The sequence below is a fragment of the Rhipicephalus sanguineus genome, chromosome 3 (assembly GCF_013339695.2).
Source record: "Rhipicephalus sanguineus isolate Rsan-2018 chromosome 3, BIME_Rsan_1.4, whole genome shotgun sequence".
Taxonomy (NCBI): Eukaryota; Metazoa; Arthropoda; class Arachnida; order Ixodida; family Ixodidae; genus Rhipicephalus; species Rhipicephalus sanguineus.
Window position 1 is genome coordinate 139,868,820 of NC_051178.1, and position 23,778 is coordinate 139,892,597.

At 46.9% G+C, this 23,778-nt stretch overlaps 1 protein-coding gene across 1 annotated transcript in view; it reads left to right on the plus strand.

Annotated features, from left to right (window-relative positions):
• Window positions 1–8,261: 8,261 nt before the first annotated feature.
• Window positions 8,262–23,778, plus strand: part of LOC119387283 (uncharacterized) — a 61,736-nt gene continuing 46,219 nt past the window's right edge. Inside the window, 1 exon segment of the mRNA XM_049414149.1 lies at window positions 8,262–8,337. Within this exon segment, the coding sequence (XP_049270106.1) occupies window positions 8,262–8,337 (76 nt within the window).

A 23,778-nucleotide genomic window follows, 5' to 3' on the forward strand; every position in this document is an offset into this window, starting at 1 on the left:
TGGGGGCTGTTTACGGACGCCGTCTATAGGAGGGGCTGTGGATAATCGTAAGACGTTCCTGTTCTGATTATTTGAACAAAGCTGTTATGCCTTACACGGTTTTAATGTCTTCTGTTCGCGCTGAAGAACGCGACAATATATACTGCAGACCATAGTATTCTGCCTATGTTTCAGTATCATTTTTTTTTTCTGTGCAGTGGTAGCCGCGCGACTCTCTAAACGAACGTTGCGCCAATTATGTTAATGCCTAGGCTTGTTTTGCATTTTCGCGACCCCGTTTGCAGACCCACAGAACTTCGTGAAAGCTGTACGTTCTGTTTATATATAGTTCGGTTTGCCGGTGCGTAAATAACCTTGCTCTTTGCAATGATCGATATAGCCTGTGGGAAGGACTAGCAAGGGTCCATATTCACGAAAACGTCTCACGCTAAAAAAAATTCGCAGGGGAATATTTCAGTCAGTCCTGAAGATGGACATATCATTAACGAAGCCCGCGGCTAATGGCAGATAACACTTACGAATGGGAATCTTTGTGAACTTGGTCTCAAATGATACCTTCAAGTCATTCTTGCTTATGTGCTGAGAAAGCATGGCAGCCAAATGGCCAGTAAACACATCGCTGTATAAGGATTTCACGGCTCAGTATGCTTTGTACGTTTTCTAAGCGAACAGCATAAAAAGAATATAATTATAACTATATTAGTAAAGTATCATTCAGTAATACCAAAAAGGAAACTGTTACCCAGAAAGGCGGCTTAGAAAGCAAAATAATTAACGAGGATAAAAAAAAACTGGGGCCGCATTAAGAAAACTTCTCCTTTGTAAAGGCGTTTTTTCATTAGTTAGCCGGCTTCGCTATGTCCCGCATTGTGATTGGCTGAAATATTATTCTACGAAAATCTTTAGCTTAAGACGTTTTTGTGAATACGGGCCCTGTACAGTCGCACCGACTTGCCAGTGACGTCACATACTGCGATGACGTCTGTTCGATACTAATCGAAATGGTATTTTGGCTGAACGTACAAATAACGAAAAATAGGCCACTTATTTTCTAGTAATCACTCTATTATTCGAAAATCACACGAACATAGTATAGTTTTGAAAGTGTATTATACTTTCATAAGTCTAGACTATTCTGGTATCTCACTTTAATGTATTTGCGTAAACATAATGTTCGTGATAATTTCTAACATTCCGGCATCAGGCATTCTGGATGTATACTTGTGATTGGGTAATAGAACACGCATAAACCGGCACTGCGAATAAAGAGAGAGAGAGAGAAAAAGAGAGGAAAGGTTGTTTGTTCTACAAACTTCGAACGTCGAGACTGGCAATAAGTCCTTGGCGTACAAGGTTACTTCAAGATATTGCTTATGGGGTTTCGAATCGCTTCAGATAATTAATTGTGCAGTCTCCTGTAGCCGGTTCTTTTTCTACCTTTGATGCATCCTTGATCTATTATCCGATTGGAGTGTTTTTCTACCCGCACGCAATTTCTCGTCCTATCCGTTTTTCATGGCTTCTCGATCTATGTATATACACTGTCGTTTTGGAGCGTTCCTTTCTATTCGACGATTGCAGAGAGCAAGAGAGAGAAGCGAAAAGTAAAGGCAGAGAAATTAACGTGCTCGGTTGGCTACGCTACACGTGTAGAGCGGGAAAAGAATAATAACAGATAAGATGGAGAACAAAATGAAGATTAGGAAAAATTAGAGATAAACAGTTAGCGTGAACACAAAGAACACGAACACAGCAAGTAGTTCACAAACGTGCGACTTCAAAAAGTGTAATGGGTTTTTTGTGGCCTTACGCATGTACGAAACCGTAGGCCAAGGTCGCAGGATCTTGTTTTCCGAGAGTGGTCTTGCATCAAGGTGATGGAGTTTGACTTCTAGAGCGCGTAGTTGAGACTGGTATAGGACGGGGAGCGGCACAGATTGTGTTCAATCGTCTCCTGACAGCCGCGTAAGCTGCGCGCCGCACTGTTGATCACATTAGGCAGTCATCTTAAGAAGCCTGCACTTTTTAAGGTAAGAGGCTCCTGTTTTTACGTTAAATGGCGAATGTAACGTAATCCGCGCCCCATTAACGTTTGTTTTTCATAGGAACCTGCTTACGTGGCATTTTTTAATTGATTTATTGGCACGGCAGGCAATGTACATGTTGCCTCTCAGCAAGTTGACTGCGGCTAAAACATAATCGTGAATGAAAGCAAGACAGAAGTTTAAGGATGTAAGCGCTGAACTGGTGTGAAGTCGTTGGACAAGGAGTATTGCCGGAGCCGACGTTTGGACTAGGGGACTTGACCAAAGCAAGTCCTTTTTTATACGTCGTCACCAGCGCAAAATTCCTTGTTCAGGTACTTCTCATCATAGTCGTTAGCGAGGCAGACGGAATGACAGTACTGCTGTTCACTCGATATTCGTCCAAGTGACAGCCGTTCTATACGAAGAAAATCCCCTCTCGTGGCGCAATTTGTTACGATGGTCGACTCTAATAAAGTACGCGTTCGTTTGCGCAACGTCCCATACAAGTTTCTGTTCAATGTAATTAATCTACAGACCATTTTCAGAGGACATATCGTCCAATAGCTGTCGTAGTTATTCACAACGAGACAGTCGGTCAGGAGTTCATTGCGTAGGATCCCATGTAGGATCAAGTCACGTACCCGCTTTCTTGATGCGTATGACAGAGTCCTCAAAGGCATGCAGCTGTCAGTACAACCTGTCCATCAGTTATGCATACGGCCGACCGTCTGCGAGGCTGCAGGGAGTACGCTTAGCTCGTACAAGCAGCTGTTTCTTATTTTCTTGTTTTTCTTATTTCAATCATGTACTCACGCACCCAAGGGATGCTGCTTCAATGGCACCACCGCTAAGCGCATTGCTTTTACCATGTGAACTATACGCCTGGCGTTTAGAATGTGCGCGTGCAGCCACGGTTGCTGAGCTCAAGAAGGCGTACTGCAGGTGTGGTGGTCGTGTGGATACATGGACATCATACTCAGAGGTCCTCCCTCCCTCGCTCACTCACTCTCACTCATTAATCCGCGCGAAGAAGAACGCAAGAACAAACACGCTCGCACACAAGCAGGCGTTGGTGGCCCAACCAGTTTCTATCCTAACAAATGAGCATCGAACGCGATGGCACGCACTGTTAACACGACGCATGCACACCGAAAGCTACGAGTATCTAGATTACGGTCCCAGCCTATACCAGCAAACTCGGAGAGTTCACTGGAGCATGTAATTGGAGACAGGTACCAGCAATGTTCCCTTTCATCGCAGGCCCTCGTATCAGTCGTGACACGTGCAAAATGTATATTTATTTCATGCAAGCCTGCATAAGTTCGCACGCGGTACCCGAAATGCAACGAACAGGCTTACGCATAGGGAAGTGCCTCCCCGTAGCTTCGCATTGACAGCGGTGCGCTTGCTCGCTGCTTGTTTTTCCGGCTCTCCCACTCCTGCCGTCCCAGTTAAATAAACTGTCACGATTGTTTTCGGGGGGTGCCTGAAGCCGAGATCCTGTCAGCAGCCCACGTTGTGTTGGCGAAGAGGCGGCCAGCGTTGAGCATTTTGCTTGTGTCGTTCACTTGTGCATTTGTGCAGCTTCTTTTTGCTCTACCGCCGTCCTCGTCTCTCGGTTTCTCTGCGATCGTTGCTTTCAGTTTAAACACGCACGTCCCATAGTCAAAACAACCTGAAATGAGAGCCGTCGCGGACGCGAGACTTGGCTGGTTTCATTTCGAAGGCTTGGAGAGGAGGAGGGAGGTGAGGGAGGGTTGGTAAACCTTGAGAGTAGCAAGTCGTGTGGTTACATATGCGACCACTCCTGAGCGTGTTTCGTTGTCTGCCATGCTGTTTCGATCCTATACCGGTGTCGCGTAAAGGCGTTCTGCATTTTCTTGGGTCATTTCCCGTAAATACGCATTTAGCCGCGTCTATAGTGTACTAGTATACGGTATACACATACGGTATATTTATAAAACAGGATTTCAACGCCGTATAGTATCATTTTACGTGTCAACATTCGTTCGCAGGATACGGTGTTTATAGTCTGGTTTACATGAGAAAGTATCAAAGAAGACTGAGCAAGAGACGTAGTCGAAAGACGAAATACAGGATGGTTGAGATAGTCGATTGGCATCGTGCTTTGGACATGCTGAATATCACACTCCTGCAGATCTGGACGAAGACGTCGTATCTCCGCTGGGTTATTCGCAACTAACGAACGCGCATTCTATGCTTGTTTAAAGCGCTGGCGTTCCGGCTCTGAAGCGGAGTTGTTGTATCGGCGAAGGAGTAAACCTGAACAATGAAATCACTCGAAGTAGCAAGCATACCTGAAAGTACATAAGGTTGTGTCGGTTAAAACGGAGTGTTACAATGAATTCTTCATTTAAGTATAACAGTTCCTCGAGGCGGCCAGTATGGCTGGCAGTTTACCTAAAAAAAAAAGCATAAACGAATGTTAAAAATCGGTGATCTATTATCCATAGCAGAAATGTCTTGCTCGTTCTACGTACGTTTAGGCGTGCATGTGGGTGCTCGCTTCAAAGCAGTTTCCGTGAGGCTCTGTAAAACGAGCTCCCACAATACGTGATCGCGTGCCATGAAGCTGTTACGAAAAAGGCCCTACGGCTTTTCAGCGAGGCAACGTCGGATGCACGTCTTATACACTGCAGTCAGCGGTAGCGTTAAACGCCCTCAGTTTCTTAGCTGCCATCCGCGTCGGAGACGCGAGATGTGTCATTTGAGAGCTAAGTTTAGCGGCGTTTAGTACTAGTCGCGAGACAGGAAACAAACCAGGGGGTATACGGGTTCTCGCGCTGTAAACCAAGCCGTGCCTTTTTTCGTGCTCCGATGAGTACGCACTAAAAGCGCGTTCTGTACTCTATAGGAGCAGACTGGTAGTGGTGCACATTTAAAACGTCGTCCGCAAATTAGCCTTGCGCGCATGCGCTTACAGGGCTGCTTGCTAAATGAAGGAGAGCGGCGTCTCGTTGCTTTGTTTGGTGCGAAGCATTCAGAGCGTCGCCGCCGGTCGAGGCACCAGAAATAGGCTTTCGAGCGGGGATTGCTTTCGTGGGAAAAGGTAGCGGCAGCGAGTTGGACTGCAGCGCGACGGCAGAACAGCGTTAACGGAAAAAAGAAAGAACATACGGAACTCAGCAGATAGAAGGAACGGGCCGGTCTATAGTTGGGCTACGGCTGTGCATAATACGCGATATATTCTCTACCTCGGGGCCCGTTCGTAGTTTGGCTCACTCCATGCAACTCCGTGGAAGCTACGGAGCTGCCCTCAGCCAACAAAAGTCGGTACTATAGGGAGACTTCTCTGATAAGCAATTAGGACAACTAGCGATTGGACTGCTATAGCCCATCACTGTAATATCCACGACGAACTAAGACGCGCCGGCTATTGTCCCTAAGCGCAGTTACACACATGGCAATTTTGTGAATGCACAAACTCAGCCGTTAACTCGTGCGCTAAGACTGCAGAACGAGTGCCCGCAATAGTACGACAGCGGGTGAACTGAGGATTGAAACGCAGATCTTGCAAAGCTCCGTGAATTGACTTCTACTTTCATACATTCACGAAACTACTTTCGAGCTTTAGTGATATATTACTGAATACGTAGGGGCCATGTTTCAATAACCAGTGGCTGTGTAGATAACGGCTCGACATACACGATGAAGATGGCACCGACCGCGGGAGAATCCGGGGAGCGAATTAAGAAAGCTTTTCGTCCGTAAAAATGTCATTTGCCGTTGTAACATCTCCATCAACTTTACCACGCTGAGATCTACGCTTAAGGGCGGTTTTAGCGTAATAAATTTCTCCTGTGTTATCTATGCAATTCTTTATTGAACGTGCACTGGTTGTCATCGGTTTGGCCGCCTTTGTTAACGATACGTCAAGCGTCAGTAGTTGGTCGAGCATTGTTCCTACGGACGATTCTATCGTAACATATTTTCGTGAATAGAATCTCAGTAGCTGAATTCACAGTGGCTTTCGTCCGTAATGGGCTTTCCCATTGAACGGCAGCCTCCGCTGCCGGTCAAGGGGAACATCGCCTGTGTCGATCGTCCGTCATTCTGACGGACAGCCAACGGCAATGTGTCTGTCGATCCGTCTATCTAGCATTAAATCTAACAAGAAATTGTAGTGTAGCTGAACGGGTTCCTGTAGTGCACGTAAGCCTGTTCTTGTAGTATAGCTGAAAATGTTTTTGTAGTGCAGTGAAGCATGCTATTGTGAATGCGCCGCGTTTCAGTGGCGAAATTCGTAAAAAGCTCTTCGCCATATTATATATATATATATATATATATATATATATATATATAATATATATATATATATATATATATATATATATATATATATATATATATATATATATATATATATATATATAAGATATTTCAGTAAATCTTTAAGCTGGACATATTTAAGCTATCGAGGGCATGACTATGAGCATGCAGTTACGAACAAACACTTTCAATATGTCAGTAATGTGTCAAGCATCAGGATTCGCTGCAACGTTATCTTACGAGAAATTACAGCGTAAGAGCGTTACGTTAGTGAGGGTCCAGGTTACTTGGCGCCAGCCGCCAGCTTCTGCAGCGCTGCACTGTTCTTAGTGAGTCACGAAACGGTGTGCGGAGCGACCCGCTATTTCGAGACTGCACATCCCGCTCAAGAGAGAGGAGAAGCGGTGCGCGTAGCCTCGGCCCGGGCTGAACGCGGTGTTTCGTACTCGATGCCTCGTGTGCGTGTGTATAGATCAGCAGCGGATACATAACCAAATGGAAACTTACGGGTGTTTTCGGGCGCCGTGCAGCAACAGTCCCCTCCTCCCCGCTCTTTTGCTTCTTGCACATTATATTTTAGCCGCTCACGGCAACACGGGTGCCGGGCACGGGAACGGAACTGCGAATAACGTCTTTGGAAAAGCGCGTGTTTGGGGTCAAAGCCCGGGCTGTTTTGCCGAATGCGTTGGAGCCCGCTGCTTTCGCGGTGGCCCTTCATGGGCAAAACTGCGCGCGCGTTACTCGTGCACTGAACCGAGGAGTTTCGAAAGCTGCGCTACACATCGAGATTTTTTTTAAGCTTCCCTTTGCATCGTAAGCATTGAGATGTGGTTCACTGCATTATGATTGCACTTGTGTTCAATTAATATTTACTTGCTTACGCATCGAGGGTAAAGTATGCAATCTCGAGTAGGTCCCAGATGCTAGCTATAACCAGGAAACTAGACAAAAAAAAAAGTCTAGTTCCTGGCTATATCTAGCACTCTACGCGGGCCATGATTAAGAGTGGACAACAGACTGTGCATCTCGTTGCGCATCACTATAGCGGTCATCCGGCATCTTACACAACCATGCAATATTGAGTGGCGTTGCTCGGTAGAGGCGGTGACGTGAAAGAGCAAAAAAATCTGTAATAACGCCGCATATATCTCGGGCTTCACCATATAATTATTTTTGGTAACACCTAGCTATAGAACAGACGATTGTGTGCGAAATAGATCAAATGTGTGTAATATAAACCGGCAACAATATACTCGTCCATAGCGGTGCCGTTGTGGACATGGCATGGCATGACATGGCAAGAACTTTATTATGGTACAGAGAAACTAGGGCCCGAGGGCAAAGCCCCCAGGCTAAGTCGGTGGCTCCGCGCCCACGTAAGCACCGATAGGACAAAGGCTTTCCCGATGTCGTGAGCTCTCCGGACTGCCGGGAGTTGCTCTTGGAGGACTTCACTGCATATGCCCCAACTCCAGTCCTTCTCACTTGTTGAGATCCGAGGCGCTTTGGCGGGGACACAGCCAGAACATATGGTCAAACTAGACAGGGAGTGTGTCCACAACGTTTACATTCCGCGGGAAAATTCTCGTCAATTTTGCTGAGCACAAAGGGTGTGGGATTCGACATTTTGTTTGCGTTACAGCCAACTTGTCATTACATGGTCTCCAAAACTACAAAAGTTCCTTCGTGCGAAGTAACTTCGCGTTGAAAGACTGCATACCGAGATTCTATATGGCGTCCTCGGCCCCATTTCCATCGATATACACAGCTTCGCCTAATCTTCCTTTTACTTAATGATGCTGGGCGGCATACCGTTGTCCTCTTTCTTTCACTCACGGCATGTGTGTACACATACATCCGCTCGATGTTTTCCTTCCTAACGCATTCTTTTTTGTTCTCTCTGTGCGTAGGTGATGTGACGCAGCCGCAACAACAGCAGCGACCATGCGGCCCATCATCATTCCGGTGACCACGGGCCCTCCATCGCCGCCGTCCACGCCAGCCATGCCCTCGCAGCAAGGTCAGTGTGCATATATGTACAAACACACGCAATGCCCTGCATGATTCATAGCGCGCGCGCTTGCCTCGCGCGATTTCAGCCTTGAAGCGCCGGGCTTCGATTGAAACAGCTAGCGCGCTCGACAGCGCGCTCAAATACAAACCAACAAACGCACACACCTGTATGAACACATTGAAAAAAAAAAGAAAAGGACGCTGCTCGCGAGCCTCCCGGATGTGTGTTAAAGCGACGCTCCCAAGTTACGTGGGCATCAGAACGGCTTTAGCCGTAGCGCGGTTTCATTAAAATGCACGCCGCGGATACATGCATAGCGGCAGTCCATATCGGCGCGGCATTTGTTTGTTTCGTTGCTTTCGTTTGCTTTCTATTTCGCTTTTTCTCGTGCGCTCACACGTATACACACAGTCAGTGAGGCCGTGGATTAGTCGCGACTTCGATTTGGCCAGTCGTGGAGGGTGTCGGCACCACGCGCAATGTGGATTGAATGCGTGTATATGCGCGTCAGTGAGCAAACGACACGTTTGCAGAACGAATGCGTGTTTCCAACTCGCGCTGTATATATAGGGCTATACAAATGTTTTTTTGAGTCTCGTGCTTATAAATGTCAACAAACAGTGCGCGAGCTAGATTCATGGGGGTTCTCTCGCCGTTCTCCGTGTTTATAAGCTATACCACACTTTGTGGCACGTACAATGTATCACAACGAGTAAGCCTTGCAGCTGTCGTGAAGAGCTCGGGACCGTCGTCGTAAGTTGTACGGCCGTGGCGCGATGCAAAAAAGAAAGCGCCCATATGCACGTTTGCGCTCGGCCGAGTGCATCCAGGCATTTCCTCGTGACGTAATAAATATGCAAGTATCCACTGCGCGCCTGTCAAGGACACAGCTGTGGACGCCTGCCGAGTTAAACGGGTGCATGAAAATGCGCTTCACGCACTGTAATCGTCGAGAAAAGTCGCACTTAGCTCGGTCCATTAGCTCTAAAACGGGATGATTAACGACAGCCTCTTATCAAGCCTCGCTGCCTATCTGTTTACGCGGTATACTGCGCCCATACACTCGTTAAAATAAAAGAAGGCCGAGAGACCGAAGGAGTCGGCGAAGGTATATATACATAGCTGCAGGTATATTCGAGTGCTCGGAAAATACGATAACGCGAGGTCGTCCTGTGCCTCTCTCGTCTGCCTCGCGATTTTCGTGCGATCTTAGACAACGTATATGACTTCTTACCATCGCACTGCAACAAATCCATCTGAAGCGCATAATGATAGCGCACCTTTCCTCCCTCAAGGTTTACCTGCAAGGAGGTAAGAAAAAATTGACAGTCACTATAGTTAAGGCTAAGGAGAGGACCGGTGTAAGCCAATGCTTTCACGAGACATTAACTAAATTATATTTGCCTCCCTTTAAATAACCTTAACTCGCGTTTGATTCACCTTATGCACTTAACTATCACTTATTTCGCCTTAATATATATCGGTTGTTGTAGTTCCCGTGTTTAAATAAGTGGACTCAATATGTATGTGGCTGCTTCGTCTTCAGCAGCGTCGATGTCTTAAAAAGATGCACAAAACGACGTAACCATGAGGGTCACGTCGTGTTGCGTGCGTGGGCAAGACATGCATTCGCCAACAATGTCGCTGAAGGTGATTCTGCCACAGATTGAGTCCACTTGCATCTGCATCGCAAACTAGCACTTGTGATGAGATCATGTAACTTGCAGCTCACCGAAACGCTTGAAATCTTCAAAACGACGTGGACGTTAATTTGCTCGTTTAAGAAACTTACTGACTTCCTTACTGCCAGTATAGTAACGATCATCTATCCTTCCTCAGCCGCCACAGATACCTATATTTTAATTACTTTTTTATTTTTATTTAATTTTTTTTACGCTGCAGAGTGTATACAAACGGAGCAGCCGAGGTTGATATAAGCCTCAACCTCTCCGCAGCAAGCAAGTTAGAACAGAACCGACCAGGAACTGAAATATTCTATTTCTACTATCGTGCACCCTCCCATCTACAAACAACCAAGTTTAAAATGGTGTTTCTTAGTGGGTCTCTGTGTATCTTCCCAAAAAGCTCTGGGAGCAGGACGCTATAGGGTTTCTACATACCGCACATGCGGCGCCACGTCGAACTTCGAAAGCGTGGAGAGCTAGTTAAGTTTCCTTGTTAATCGTTAACCCACGTTAGCTATGGCCAAAGAACAGAAGCTTCGTCGGCTTCGCACGCTATAACGGCTGTTCCCATCACACAGTCCGCGCGATCGCGTTTTTTTTTTTTTTTTCTTTCCTGCTTCCGGAACTCGCCGAACGACGACGACGTTGGAACGGCAGTTTAACTATACTCGCGGAGGCGGAAAAAGTAATCAAGGAACACGCGGCTACCGAAGCATTTCCCGCACTTTGCACAGCACGTCTGCCGTGGCGTACTTCCGGTTCCAGAGAGTACGCATCGAGGCCAGCACGCGATTGCAGAGACAATCGACGTGTGTTCGGCTTCTCCGCTCTGCTCCGCTTTCGCCTCTCCTTTTACGGCCTGGCTTACGGCGCATAGAGAAAAAGGGAAGTGGGTTCTCTCGCGCTGCACCTGGTGGTCTGGCAAGCGACAATAGCCGCGCGGCACTGCTTTCCGACGCTGACACCGTACATACGGGCCAGCGTACAAGCCTTTTTTGACGCACCTCGACACCTTTGACCGGCATTGTTTCACCGCCCTTCACGTGCAGGCCGCGCGAGTCACCCCTTTCTAGTTCGCGGCAAGGACCTGCGTTCCCATTTCCTGCGTGGTTCGGGTTACGTTACAGGAGACGACGTGCCCGTGACAGGTTGTGTGTGTTGCTGGTCCCACGATATACAGTGCCGCTAGGTGGGGGCGTGCGGTGCAGCCACGAATGCTACCGGGACGATGACAACCCGATTAGCACATACATCAACCTGCTCTGCTTTTCATTTCCTTCACGTCGTTGTTTAATATTCCATCACACGCACGTACGGCAGAGCGCGTACACGTTCGCGCAGTCGAACGTGCGTATGTATGTATGTATGTATGTATGTATGTATGTATGTATGTATGTATGTATGTATGTATGTATGTATGTATGTATGTATGTATGTTGTGTATGTATGTATGTATGTATGTATGTATGTATGTATGTATGTATGCACGCATGCGGCGAGTGAAGAGACGGCACAACCACACAAACAAGACTTTCGTACCGCGGACCCGCCATGGTAGCTCAGCAGTTGAGGTGTCGCGCTTGCTCGAGAACACGGGTTCGATTCCCGGCCACTATGCCTACATTTCCATAGGGGTGGAATTCAAGAAGTACCGTGTATTTAGATTTAGATGCACGTTTAAAAAAAAAAATTTGGCGAAGCTTGCACTAAGCCGCGCAAGGCTTGAAACAACGAAACTGAACGGTTCTGAAGACTAATCTGGTTGCTTCTAGGTTGTTTCCAGGCCTTAGCTAGGTGATGCAGGTTGTTTCTAGGTTGCTTCTAGGTCGTTGCTAGTCTATAGGTGATGCTAGCTTGTTTCTACGTTGATTTTCAGTGCAGAGAGGTTTGAGTTAAACCACAGACATCACAGACACGACACGGATGTCCAAACTGCAGAGACAGAACCTCGCGCTGAAACAAAGCGTTCGCACCTCTCGTACATCTACGCGCAGAAAGGTTCGAATTAAATCACAGACGGTCACAGACGCGACACGGATGTCCAAACTACAAAGACAGAACCTCGTGCTGAAACCAAGCGTTCGCACCTTTCCTAGATCTACGGGCACGTCGTCGTTTACCGAATTTCTGTGGCACATACCCGTTTATGATGATGATAATATTTTGGTTTGCCGGAGAAGGAACGATTTGCTAAACAGTTTCGCTGTTAAAACACAAGGTGGCCAAACTTCATCCGGTATCCTCCACTGTTGCATGCCTCACAATCATATCGTGGTTTTGACACGTAAAACTCCAGAAGCCAATTAGATTTAATTAACTTTTAGCTGACTTTTAATTAACTTTTATGCAGGTGTGTGTGTGTGTGTGTGTGTGTGTGTGTGTGTGTGTGTGTGTGTGTGTGTGTGTGTGTGTGTGTGTGTGTGTGTGTGTGTGTGTGTGTGTGTGTGTGTGTGTGTAAATACATGAATATCTACAGGATTTGTGTGACCTTTTAAGTATTTCGCAGTTTTCGACCTGTGAAGGCAACATCTGACGCAACACGTTATGAGACTGAACACCTACTTTGCTGATGACTAACGAACAGCGAGAAATCGCCCTATAGATAACTCAAAATTTTATAAGCGTGCTTATGGTGCTGCATCGACTGGAACAGTATAGGCAGGGAATGTGTACGCGTCTTCTTCGTTTCCCTCTTCACCCGACCCTCTCCCCCTTAATGCTTCATGTCGTTTAGGTTCGCGTGAAGATCGCGGTTAAAACGTTCACAGGCATGAAATTTCGGCATGACCTTACTCACTCATCCTTGCACGCGCTGTTCATACATGCGTATCAAAAGCGTCAAACGCGCGGCCTTTGTCTCGCGGTGCCAACAATTTCGCCAGACGTCTTTCCAGCCGCCTTGAAGTCACCGCGCCCCGGATGTGACACGCGACTCGACACGCCTCGATAAGCGGCTCGTCAACAAGAGCGCGTGCGCGAGCGAGTCGCCTCTTTCTGACGCAACGGCCACAGCAAGATAAGCGTGTCGGGCATGTGACGCCGAGGGAGGCCAACCCCCGAGTATGCATATCATCCCTCGCGCCGGCTCGTGAGAGTGCTCCACTTCGCATTTTCGCATCTTTCTTCTCACTCCAAGTGTGTCTTTGTCGGGCGCATAGATTTGCTCGCTTAAAGTGTCACCAGCTGGGCGCGCGGCTTCCCACACCTGAAGTCCCTCAGTGCATCTGCATAACGTCGCGCAACCTTTTCTGTCTTCACGCAGTAGGCAGTGCAGGGAAGGAAAAAAAAAAAAAAAGGACGGGAGGAGGAATTCGTTCCAGATTCGCCTTATCTTTCTTGTGGGGTGTGAAATATATGCGTACAAGAAGCGGAGAGGGGTTGGAACATTTGCTTCGCTTGACGTGTGCTGAATAGAAAATGCCTCATTTGCTGTAGGCAAAGGATTCGCCTAACGCCGTGTCTTCTTCAGTCCCTGCATATGGTGCCAAAGAAAACGCGCGGAGATCCCGATCGGTACAACTGAGGAAACTGACGCCACATCACGTTCAACAGCAACGGAAAATGTAGTTTTTGTTTCGTTTGTTTGTGTTAGCACGAATGTCTGCAATGTAAGTTGTGTGCGACAAACTGTAAGAGAGTGCTTATGTACGAGAGTGCGGCTTTTGTGGCGTCCTGACTTCTTTCTTGTGTCCGTGTTTGCACGCCCCGTCTTTTTAGAATGAATACTTACCAATTAGCTCAGCTCTCTGTTATTCTATGCTTATTTGGGCCGGTCGGGAAATGTCGATAGAAAATGAGAACAGAGCGTTTGACGACTTGGTATTCCGTTGTGAATGGCATTTGCGCAAAAAACACGGACACGACATGACACTACAGAGACGGACTAAGCGCTTAGTCCGTCTCTGTCTTGTCATGTTCGCGCTGTTGGTCGTTTTCTATAGACTGTACAAGAATGCACCATGTACAGGCGATAATACGCAGCGCAGGTCATTAGTGGTAGTGTTGTCATGTGTAAAATGTTTATTTAGAAAAATTTTACACCTAGTGCTGTTTCCCATTCCACAATGTCGTACGAACATTAGCGTAGTCTGCGCTTTCCGGCACAGCAGTACTGTTTGGCCGGTGTGCCGAACTGCCTGGTTTTAGGCGTATACATACATGCTCGCTGTATGTTCTGGGTTGGGTCCGTAAGTGTATGGAGTTTAAAAATGATTATAAGCGCGAATACAGGTTTTCTGCAGGTATTTATATTTGCATTTGCTATATTTACTCACTAGAACGTGAACACATTAAAATTTAAGACTCTACAGAGTCGTCTTATTCCGGTGTCACGTGATCAAGCTCGATCCGGATGGACTCTCTCGACCGCGATTTGTTTCCTTTCGCATACTGCGCGTACAAGCCAATCGAGCGCTTCACCCTAGCGCGCTAGCTTAACTGTATGGCCATCATTCTGAAAAACCTATTTTTCAAAAGGCCGCCCTAATTTGAATAACTTTCACTTAGCAACGACGAGAAAGCGCACTTGTCCTTCTAATAACACGCATATTTACGACCAACTACTACCGTAAGTATACATGTTATCATAAGGGCGTACACTCCCGACGTTGCTAACTGAAAGTTGTTGAATTCGTGGTGCCGTTTTAAAAGTATAACTTTTCCTTCTTTTTTTTTTAAACTGCTCGCCGTCGAGTAACTCTGGAGAAATGGAGAAATACGGCACAGTTCGGAAGATGGCTTATCGGGTATTGTTCCAAATTTTTCGGTGTTCTGAATGAGCCAATATCATCAACTAAGTCAATTTAAACCATAAACGCGCATTACCATCCCAACTACCGGTTTTTAAAGCACATGCGTGCGGGGAAAGGCATTCACCCGGCAATCCACATTAGCCACACGGGGTGTTCTCCTATGACAGTAGCATAGAAGGCAAATCTTGCAAACGTCACTGCCGAACGTGTGCAAACTTAATCACCCAAACACTGCATCCTCACTTTAAAAACGACTAAGCATATTTCGAAGTCCCCATAGGACCTTTACGCTTAGCCCGTGTGTATCAAAAATATTCCCACTTTCCATGTCCGTATTAAGACACCGGAAAGATTCGCAACGCCTCTCCGAACAATGGGGCGGAGCGCCGGGGGCCCGGCGTTCTTCTTTTCCGTCCATTCTTTCCGCAACATCTTCCAGCACCACCTGCTGCTTTCCAAGGCTCTCCCTCCTCAAACGCAGTTTGAAGCCCTGTCGACAGATGGAGCCACGTCACGCGGAGCGCACGAAGGCGCGCGGAGACGCGAAGGGGGTGCGCTCCGCTGCGCGCGTTGATGTCAAGCCTTCACTGGCCGTTCGTTGTGTTTGCCGGTGCAAGCAAGTACTTCGAGAGTTGGTTGCGCAAAACGGCGGCTTCGTTCGCCCTTGCGTTCCCAGAGAGCGTGCGTTGTATGCCCCACCGATCCGTGGGTGTCGGATCCGCAAAATCAGCTGGCGAACACACCGAACAACAAAACGAAGAAAAAAAAAAAAGTCGCACGCTGCCCTCGCCCTCAACGCTGCGCGAGTCCTCGGCGCCGCGCCTAAATCGGGGACCACGTGTCGCAATTATCGCGCGCGTCACATGCCGTTTGTGCGCAGTTTTGTTCTCCTTTTTTTAAAATCTTTTCTGCATTTAATTGCGTTTTCCTTATTTTTGTGTCCTGGCTTCCTGGTCGCATCTTGGTGGTTTCTTGGCGTCCAAGTTTTCGTTTCCCGCGCTGAATTTTTCGGTGGCGTAACGTTTCCACAGCGCTGACGGATTGACTGGGCGCAATACTCGAAAGTGGGCTACAGGACCTTGCCAACGGTGATTTGTTCTCTTCGAGAGAACAGCTTCAAATAAAAGAAAGAAAGAAAGAAAGAAAGAAAGAAAGAAAGAAAGAAAGAAAGAAAGAAAGAAAGAAAGAAAGAAAGAAAGAAAGAAAGAAAGAAAGAAAGAAAGAAAAAGAAAGAAAGGCGACTCCACGACCACAACCTTCGAGGTGTTCGCTGTACGAGACCGGTGCGTGTTTTGCAAGGCACCCACGCCTAGACCAGGGTGTCGAATTAAGCAATCGCCTTCGCATTTTCCAAGCTCTGAATCCTGGCCTTGTCATTGAGTAATTGAGTCTGCTACTAGTATAGCTAGTATAGCAAGCTTTTGCGAATGCCTTCACATCTTGTATTTTCTAGAACGTATTTATGTCACGCAAAAGGACTATGCGGAAGTGCGTCCCTGTTGCACTCGCATCGAGGAATAATAATAATAATAATAATAATAATAATAATAATAATATAATAATAATAATAATAATAATAATAATAATAATAATAATAATAATGCATTTGTAATACAAATATACAAAAGCATATTTAACCATGAACTTAAAGTTTGCGTCCCTAGTTAGGTAATAAACGAAGGTATGATCAAACGAAAACTTGTTAATGACGAATCCCTCAAACAGATTGAAAGTCGTGACTGCGCAAAGAATGCGCAGTAGGCCCCGCTGTCGACACAGCTATAAATGTGAACGCACAGTGGCTAATAAACAAAAGTGTATTTTTGTTTAGCATATACCGGCCGTGAGCGTTCATTCACAAAACTCGTCAGCTACAATTATCGAAAGATTATTCTAATATATAACTTCAAGGGTTATGTGGGGTAATCTAACGTCGCAAGCATACGGCAACAAAGTTTATGTTATTCATTCTCCGACATTTACTGGGAAGTTTGGGCTTTTCTAAACAGTATTGTGATTTTTCTCTTTTACTTAAGCTAAATACACAGGCTCATAAGCTCAAGCATTTCATTAGTTCGGTCATCCGATCCATTTTTCATCCTATATGACTTGAGCTTTATTTTCATCTGATTGTAGGCTCGAACTCATCAGAGCCCGTACGTACAAATGCGCTCATCCGCTGTGTAGTTCGCCCGAACAGGTGCAAACCAATGGTAACATGGCACATATCATTACGGAATGCTGCCTTCGGCCGATGGTAAACAGTTTTCACGAACGAAAAAGCCTGCGAGATAAGCACCCTGCCGTGTGCATCATGTGATGAGGTTATTCAAGCGTTTTGCGCCAGTCAAAAATAAAAAAAACGACACCTACGACATGAACACTCGAAACGGTATGCATGGTCTATACATAGAGAAGCATCGTTAGGGAAAAAAAAGGTGGAGTTAACTCAAACTCGCTCAAGAAATACATTTTGCGCATAGGGCTCACTCGGACTCAGACTCACCAAAATGTTCCTCAACCGGACTCACTCGGACTCAGAATCACTAAAATATGTTTCAATCGGACTCACTAGGACTCAGACTCACCAAAATATTACTCACCCGGACTCACTCAGACGTAGACTCATGGCTCGAACTGAGTCTTGAGTGAGTCGACTCACGAGTGTGTTCGCACTAATGAGTCTCTACGGTGCGCTACAGTGCGGCACGCCTTTTGATCTCGTACCTTCAAATACGAGTTATCAGTGGTTGCTATCCAGTAAAGGCATTTTTATTGAGAGACATGACTCACACGAGATATTTTGATCAAAAACTTCCCGTCAACGAGATTGCGGATGGAAAGTAAGGCACCCCCCCCCCTATTTCGGTAATTTCACGCCTCTCATCAATAAACATTGAGCTGGCGTATGGATGCTATAGTGCATTGAAGTATGCGTGAGTAGACGTGAGTATGGACATGAGCTGACATAAGGCTGATAAGGCTGATAACAATGGTGAAAATGAGTAGATAGGACCATAAGTCGGCGAAAAAAATATGAAGCTAACTCAGACTCGCTCAAATATATTTCGCTCTGAGGGCTCACTCGGGCTCAGACTCGCCAAAATTTTCCTCGACCGGACTCACTCGGACTCAGACTCACGGCTCGATATGAGTTTGAGTGAGTCTGAGTCGGCCCATCAATGAGGTTGCCGACCTATGCATAAAAGACATGACGCAGCGCGAAGTCTTGTTGCGTGTACACACATGAGCTAAACATTCGATCTCTGACACGCACGTAAGTACCAAGGGGAGGTCGCGCTACAAAATTTGGACGCACTATTCCTTTGCGCCTGCCCTATATACTTCAGTCAGTCGTCTAATGCATGGAAAAACAATTTGAGTCGCCCGCGTGCGTGTCATCCGCGATATTTCTGCGGTGTTTTCGTGGAGATGGCTTTCTCTTCGTTCACGGTCCGTGGGAAGTAGATGCTTCGAAGGCAGCAGCCCGGCTTACAAGGAAAACCCGCTTATAAAAAGACAGCGATGCTATAACAGCGGCTACGTCTTTGAGGACAGCCACCCACACCTCAGCGCAGGGAAAAAAAAGACGGATAACAGAAAACCTCCCTCCGCATTGAGCGCGCGAATTAAGGCGAATCGCCGTAACACGCTTTAGGGGCGCCCGCGATGTGCCGCATCCATTGAATGGAATCGTTCATGTTTTCGCAACGAGGACGCTGCGGACGCCCCTTCAGAACTCGGTGCGCGGACTGGTCTCGTGCTGCGCTATAGGCCGCTGATTCTACTATTATACACGGCGAGGCCCCATACAGGTCTGGCCGAGAGTGCGTTCTTCTTCGAATAGCCTCGTGTGTATACACGTTCGCCGAAGAGAGATCGCACCGAGTAGGAGAACTCCTTTCGTCTGGGGCGGTTCTCATGACGGATCGCCCCTGGGGGCGACGTTTAGGCTGCGGCAACCGCCTGAGCGGCGCTGGCGCGCGCGCACACACACACACATACGTGTACGCACAGACACCGCCCTGCGGGCTGACGGCGGCTCTAATTGCGTTTCGCCCCTAATAAATGCTCCGCGGCGTCCCACATTCGGTGGCTGTGAGGAGGGAGGCCCCCCCAATAATTCACCGCGCGCTGGGTGCCCTGGCCCTTCAGACCGGCTTACGCTCCCACGGCGAAGGGAAGGAACGCGAAGCGCGCACGCGTGCTTGCTCTGGTCAGTATTATGTGTGTGTGTGTATATATATATATATATATATATATATATATATATAATATATATATATATATATATATATATATATATATATATATATATATATATATATATATATACATATATATGCGCATGTATTGGGCGTGTGCCGCTTGCGTCGGGCCTGTCAAGCTGCCTAATTTTCTCTCTTTCTCTCATTCATAGCGCCTTGAGAAAAATGTAGGGTGTATAACAGGGGCTATAGCTTCTTCGCGTTCGGCATGAAGGTGCCTCGGGCGATTGGTATACTCGCCGTTATTCGCACGTGTTGCGGTTACCCGTCCTAATGGCGCAAAAGGAAACTCAGTCTTTTGATTAATAACGCGGAGTATCTTGCATCCGTAAGCAAGCGTACGATTGTAATTGGAAGGGAACCTGCCCGCTGTCGTCCTCAGCTTGGCGTTCGAAGCGCCAATATAGAGCCGGGATCTTATTCTGAGTGTATGCCATTGCACGGCAAAATGTTTTCGAACGACGACCTTCATACCGCAACTAAAACGCGATATAGTGTTATATAATGGTTCCTGCATGAAATGATCGCTGCGCTGCAGCATTTTAAAAGATACCGATCACAAATACTGCTTCAGCGTTAGGTTTAATAATCAGCTACCTTCGTAAGCAGAACGCACATATATAATCAGTCTTCTTTAATAATGACAGTCTGTTACGTAAGTTGTATGCACTGGGAGTATGCATAGGTGGAAATCCACTGTCTCACACCTAGATCGTCGATAGGTTTGAACGAGTGCTCTTTCTTTCTACATGCATCTTCGTTTGGTGGCTTCACGCAATATATGACGACATCGTCGCATATTGGACGAGGCCTAGACAACATTCAAAGGATCGCGCCTTACCTCGTCACCTGGCCTATCGCTGAATGAATTAGTGATTTTTCCTGCACCAAGTACGGTAATACTAACAGCGACTTGTCGTTTAGACACCACTCGCTTAAGAGCAAACTGCAAGGGCTCAACGATGCCCGAAAGATGGCGCAAGCACACTGTGTTTGTAGTCTGTTACGGCTGTCTAGACAGGTGTGCGTGGGGTTGTGCACTAACAGTTCTATTATAACCGCAAGAACCGTAGTTACCCCAAAGCGGAAGAGGCCCCGTGACGTCCACGGCGAAAACGTATAGGCTACGTGAGCGTACTTGCGTGATGGTTAAACGAGGCACTCCGCCCTCTCTTTCAGGCTTTGTTTGCCAAGCTGCCAAACAAAAAGACTTCGCCAGCACGAGCTCGTAAGGATAGGAAAATCCGGCAGCTTCGCAATAATTTCGCTGACACCATTCACTTAGAGTGCTGCGTAAACAAGCGTGCATATATCTTGCTCGGAGCATGGACGATGCGGTGTCACTGTGCTTCTTTCTACCTCCAAAGGCGGCGCTCATGCGCACACCCACTTCACGTTAGATGAGTACTGTCTCACCAATTACGGCACTACGTGCTGCTTGCTATGATCTTGTAAAATTCGAATAGCAGTGAACTCGCTGGCATTTGTGGTACACTTGCACGCTTTATATGGTTGGATGTTACGTTGCGCCTCGCACTTTTATATATATATCCATCTCCCTCTTTCCATCAGCTGCGTGCAAATCTACTGGCAGTCAGTCATTTTGCAAGCTAGTGCGGTATTTGCGACACGCTTCATAATCGCAAATCCTGAACGCGTGGTTCGCTACAAAGCGTCTGCCGAAGCTGGCTTCTCCACAACAAGACCGGCGATGTGGCAAAGCCAGCTTTGCAGAGCAATACTCGCTCCGAAAAGAGCGCGCGCGCGTTGTTGTTGTTGTTGTTGTTTGTGTGTTTGTGTGTGTGTGTGTTTGTGTGTGTGTGTGTGTGTGTGTGCGTGCGTGCGTGCGTGCGTGCGTGCGTGCGTGCGTGTGCTTACTGCCAAGAATAAAAGACTATTCTCAGTCGCGCGAAATGTAATCAGAGAAACAAGCTTCATGAACTTAAGCCCGTAGTGTCCAGAAATGAACTCTAAAGCAAAGAACGAATTCATCCGGGTACACGCAAAATGCGCGGACTTAAAGAAATAGAGCCCAGAATCCTGCATACAAATCGTTTTTTTTTTTTTCCCCTCAAGAGCCACGAAAACACGAGAAATGCCCCTGTCTGCAAAGCTAACAGTGTTTGCAAAACCAATTTTCTGGTCGCCAGACCGAGATGTACTATCCATCCGCGACGCTCTTAACTGCTAGTGAAGCCGTGTGCATGACTGGTCGCCAGCTCGTGCGGTTCCGTTACTGCGCTGACTATACGAGGAAGCCAAGAATAGTTGAATAGGTAATGCTTGAAACCGTACGGCGGCTTTACATGCCTGGCCGTGACGCTCCTGTCCTTGGGGGAAAGGATGCTGTTAGCGGGGTGTGGTGACTGCGCCGCCACGGCCTCCCGAGTGCGGTCGCCGACACCCGAAAGACGATTTGCAGGCGCATTAAGCGCGCGCTACACGTGCGTGCATCCATGTACTCCGTGACCCTTTTTTTTTACCCTATTTATCTTTGTGATTTCTTATACCCTTGTTACACAGGCAAGCTAACCGCAGTTACGACCAACCACGGTTGACCGCGTTGAACCACGGTTAGCACCAACCACGGTTCGCCGATGTTACACAGCGCACAAGCGTCCTCGGTTAAAGCGGACTTGCTTTGGCGTGAATGGCTCTGCGTCTGGCGGTAGTCCGGCATTCCATCGGCTGTTATTGCCGCGTCCACTTTCGCATTCCTTGAGGTGCTCCATAGATGATGCAAACTGTTTTCCCGAAGCCTAATCAGGCTTTCCGTGGTTCTTGCAGTCCAATTTGTTTTTCACGAAAGCTCGCCGGCGTGCACACGTCCTCCATGAAGGCCGCCATTTTCTCGGTTAACTGCCAAACCGAGGTCGCCAAGCTCGGTTTGGTACAACCGCGGTTAGCGGCATAACCGCGGTTTCGCATACCGTGTAACATAAGCGAACCGCGGTTATGCGTAACCGCGGTTACACTAACCGAGGTTTAGGCTGTCTGTGTAACAAGGGTATTAGAGGTTCGCGTAGGCTGATGCCATTTTCGTACCACCCTTACGGCTCGCCGCATTTTAGTGTGCGTTATTTAATACAGCCCTTTTCATGTTTGCTTCCATTACACCTGCCGTTCCGCGTAATATATATGAAGGCTCTGTTTTTGTGTAAACCTAATGGTGCTGTCGCTGGATGCCAGATTTTATGAGGGCACGCTTGGTCACAGTATATCGAAGTGAGACGGTTGAACTGAGCACTGTGTGCTTGATAAATAATTTTGGGAAATTGTAGATGTTTCTGCTCTGGACAGTGTATAACTTAATTCCTAAATGACCTAAAAAGCAAACTGAATACATGCCTAATGTCGTGCTGATAGTTTTATATTGTAGTATATTGTTGGCGGTCTAGCGCTTAATCTGCAGTATCAGTCGAGCGTCACCTCAACGGCATCTAAGCAACTATTAGGTATTGAGCAAATATCGTACGAGGTGATAATGTACGTCACGAGTGCAGAGTGAAAACAATGCGTCCATTATCGCCACTTAGCATTAGCGGAGTCGCTACAGAAGCGTGATTGAAGGACGCGTAAACAGTAAGTGGACAGAACAGGATATATGAGCACAAAGCGACCAGCAGCAATTTCCCGTGAAACGTGAATTTCCTTTGCCTCGCGTATTCGGCAGGTTGTTCGGAGCAATTCACCTTTATGATAGCAATTTTCCTAACACAATAACGTACACGTGAGCTACAATGACTGCTGTCTGCCAGCTGATTTACGTGCCGGCATTCGGGAATACCTGTAAGAGAATAACCGTGTCGTTACTTTCCAACTCCGTAGATACACTCCGTTCCATGCTTACCGTAAATGTATACGCATGTAGTCCGGCCATAGTAGTCTTCCTTCCGCTCGCTTGGCAAGGTAGTTTTTTCTGATCTAGCTGTCGCACTTTCTACGGGACGGCTGCTTTCATATGTGACAGCTACGACTTGTGGACGTCAAGTTACGCCAATTTACGCATAATTACGCAGTTTACGCGACTTGCCTCGTTCGTGAACACTAACAACGTGCTATCACGCCATGTCGCAGAAACGTGTCTATATATCCTTCAGTGGTAAATTTAGGGTCAGATGTCTTCCTCTCTTTTCCTTCCTCCTTGAATGAGATATGATGCGATTCTTATGTTGTGGACACCTTATATTTTTGCGAAGCAAAAGTATGAGACCTGATATTGCACTGAATTACATGACGCATGCTCATTATATTTCTATATGTGAGACGCACTATTGTTTTCGCTCGCTATAGTGTCAGCTATGAGAGAAATCCTAACTTTCACAGTCCTGGCTCGTGTGTAAGCATGACACGCATCTCATTAAGACATGGATGTTTTACTTCTTAAAAGGGTGCATCCATAGCAATTTCTAATCCAGATAGTCTTGTTTTGCCTAATTGAGAATGTCTAATTTGAGAATTGTGATAGTTCTTTTTTAGATCAGGTAAGGACATTGAAGCCGAGATGCAGAAGTTAATTGACTGGTACTCCTGAAATTGCAAAGTGCAGTTATGAACATACGGATAAACAAGCATTCTGAAGAAGTCAGTGAACCCGTGGCCATAAACATGCGACACTATAGTGCGCTCTAATCGCTTTCAACAGCGCCTTTGGATGCAAACAATATTCTTGTGCACTATCCGTGTCTTAAGTTTACCCTCTTGCAGCGTATCCTTACCTGTTCACGTTATGATAGATACTGC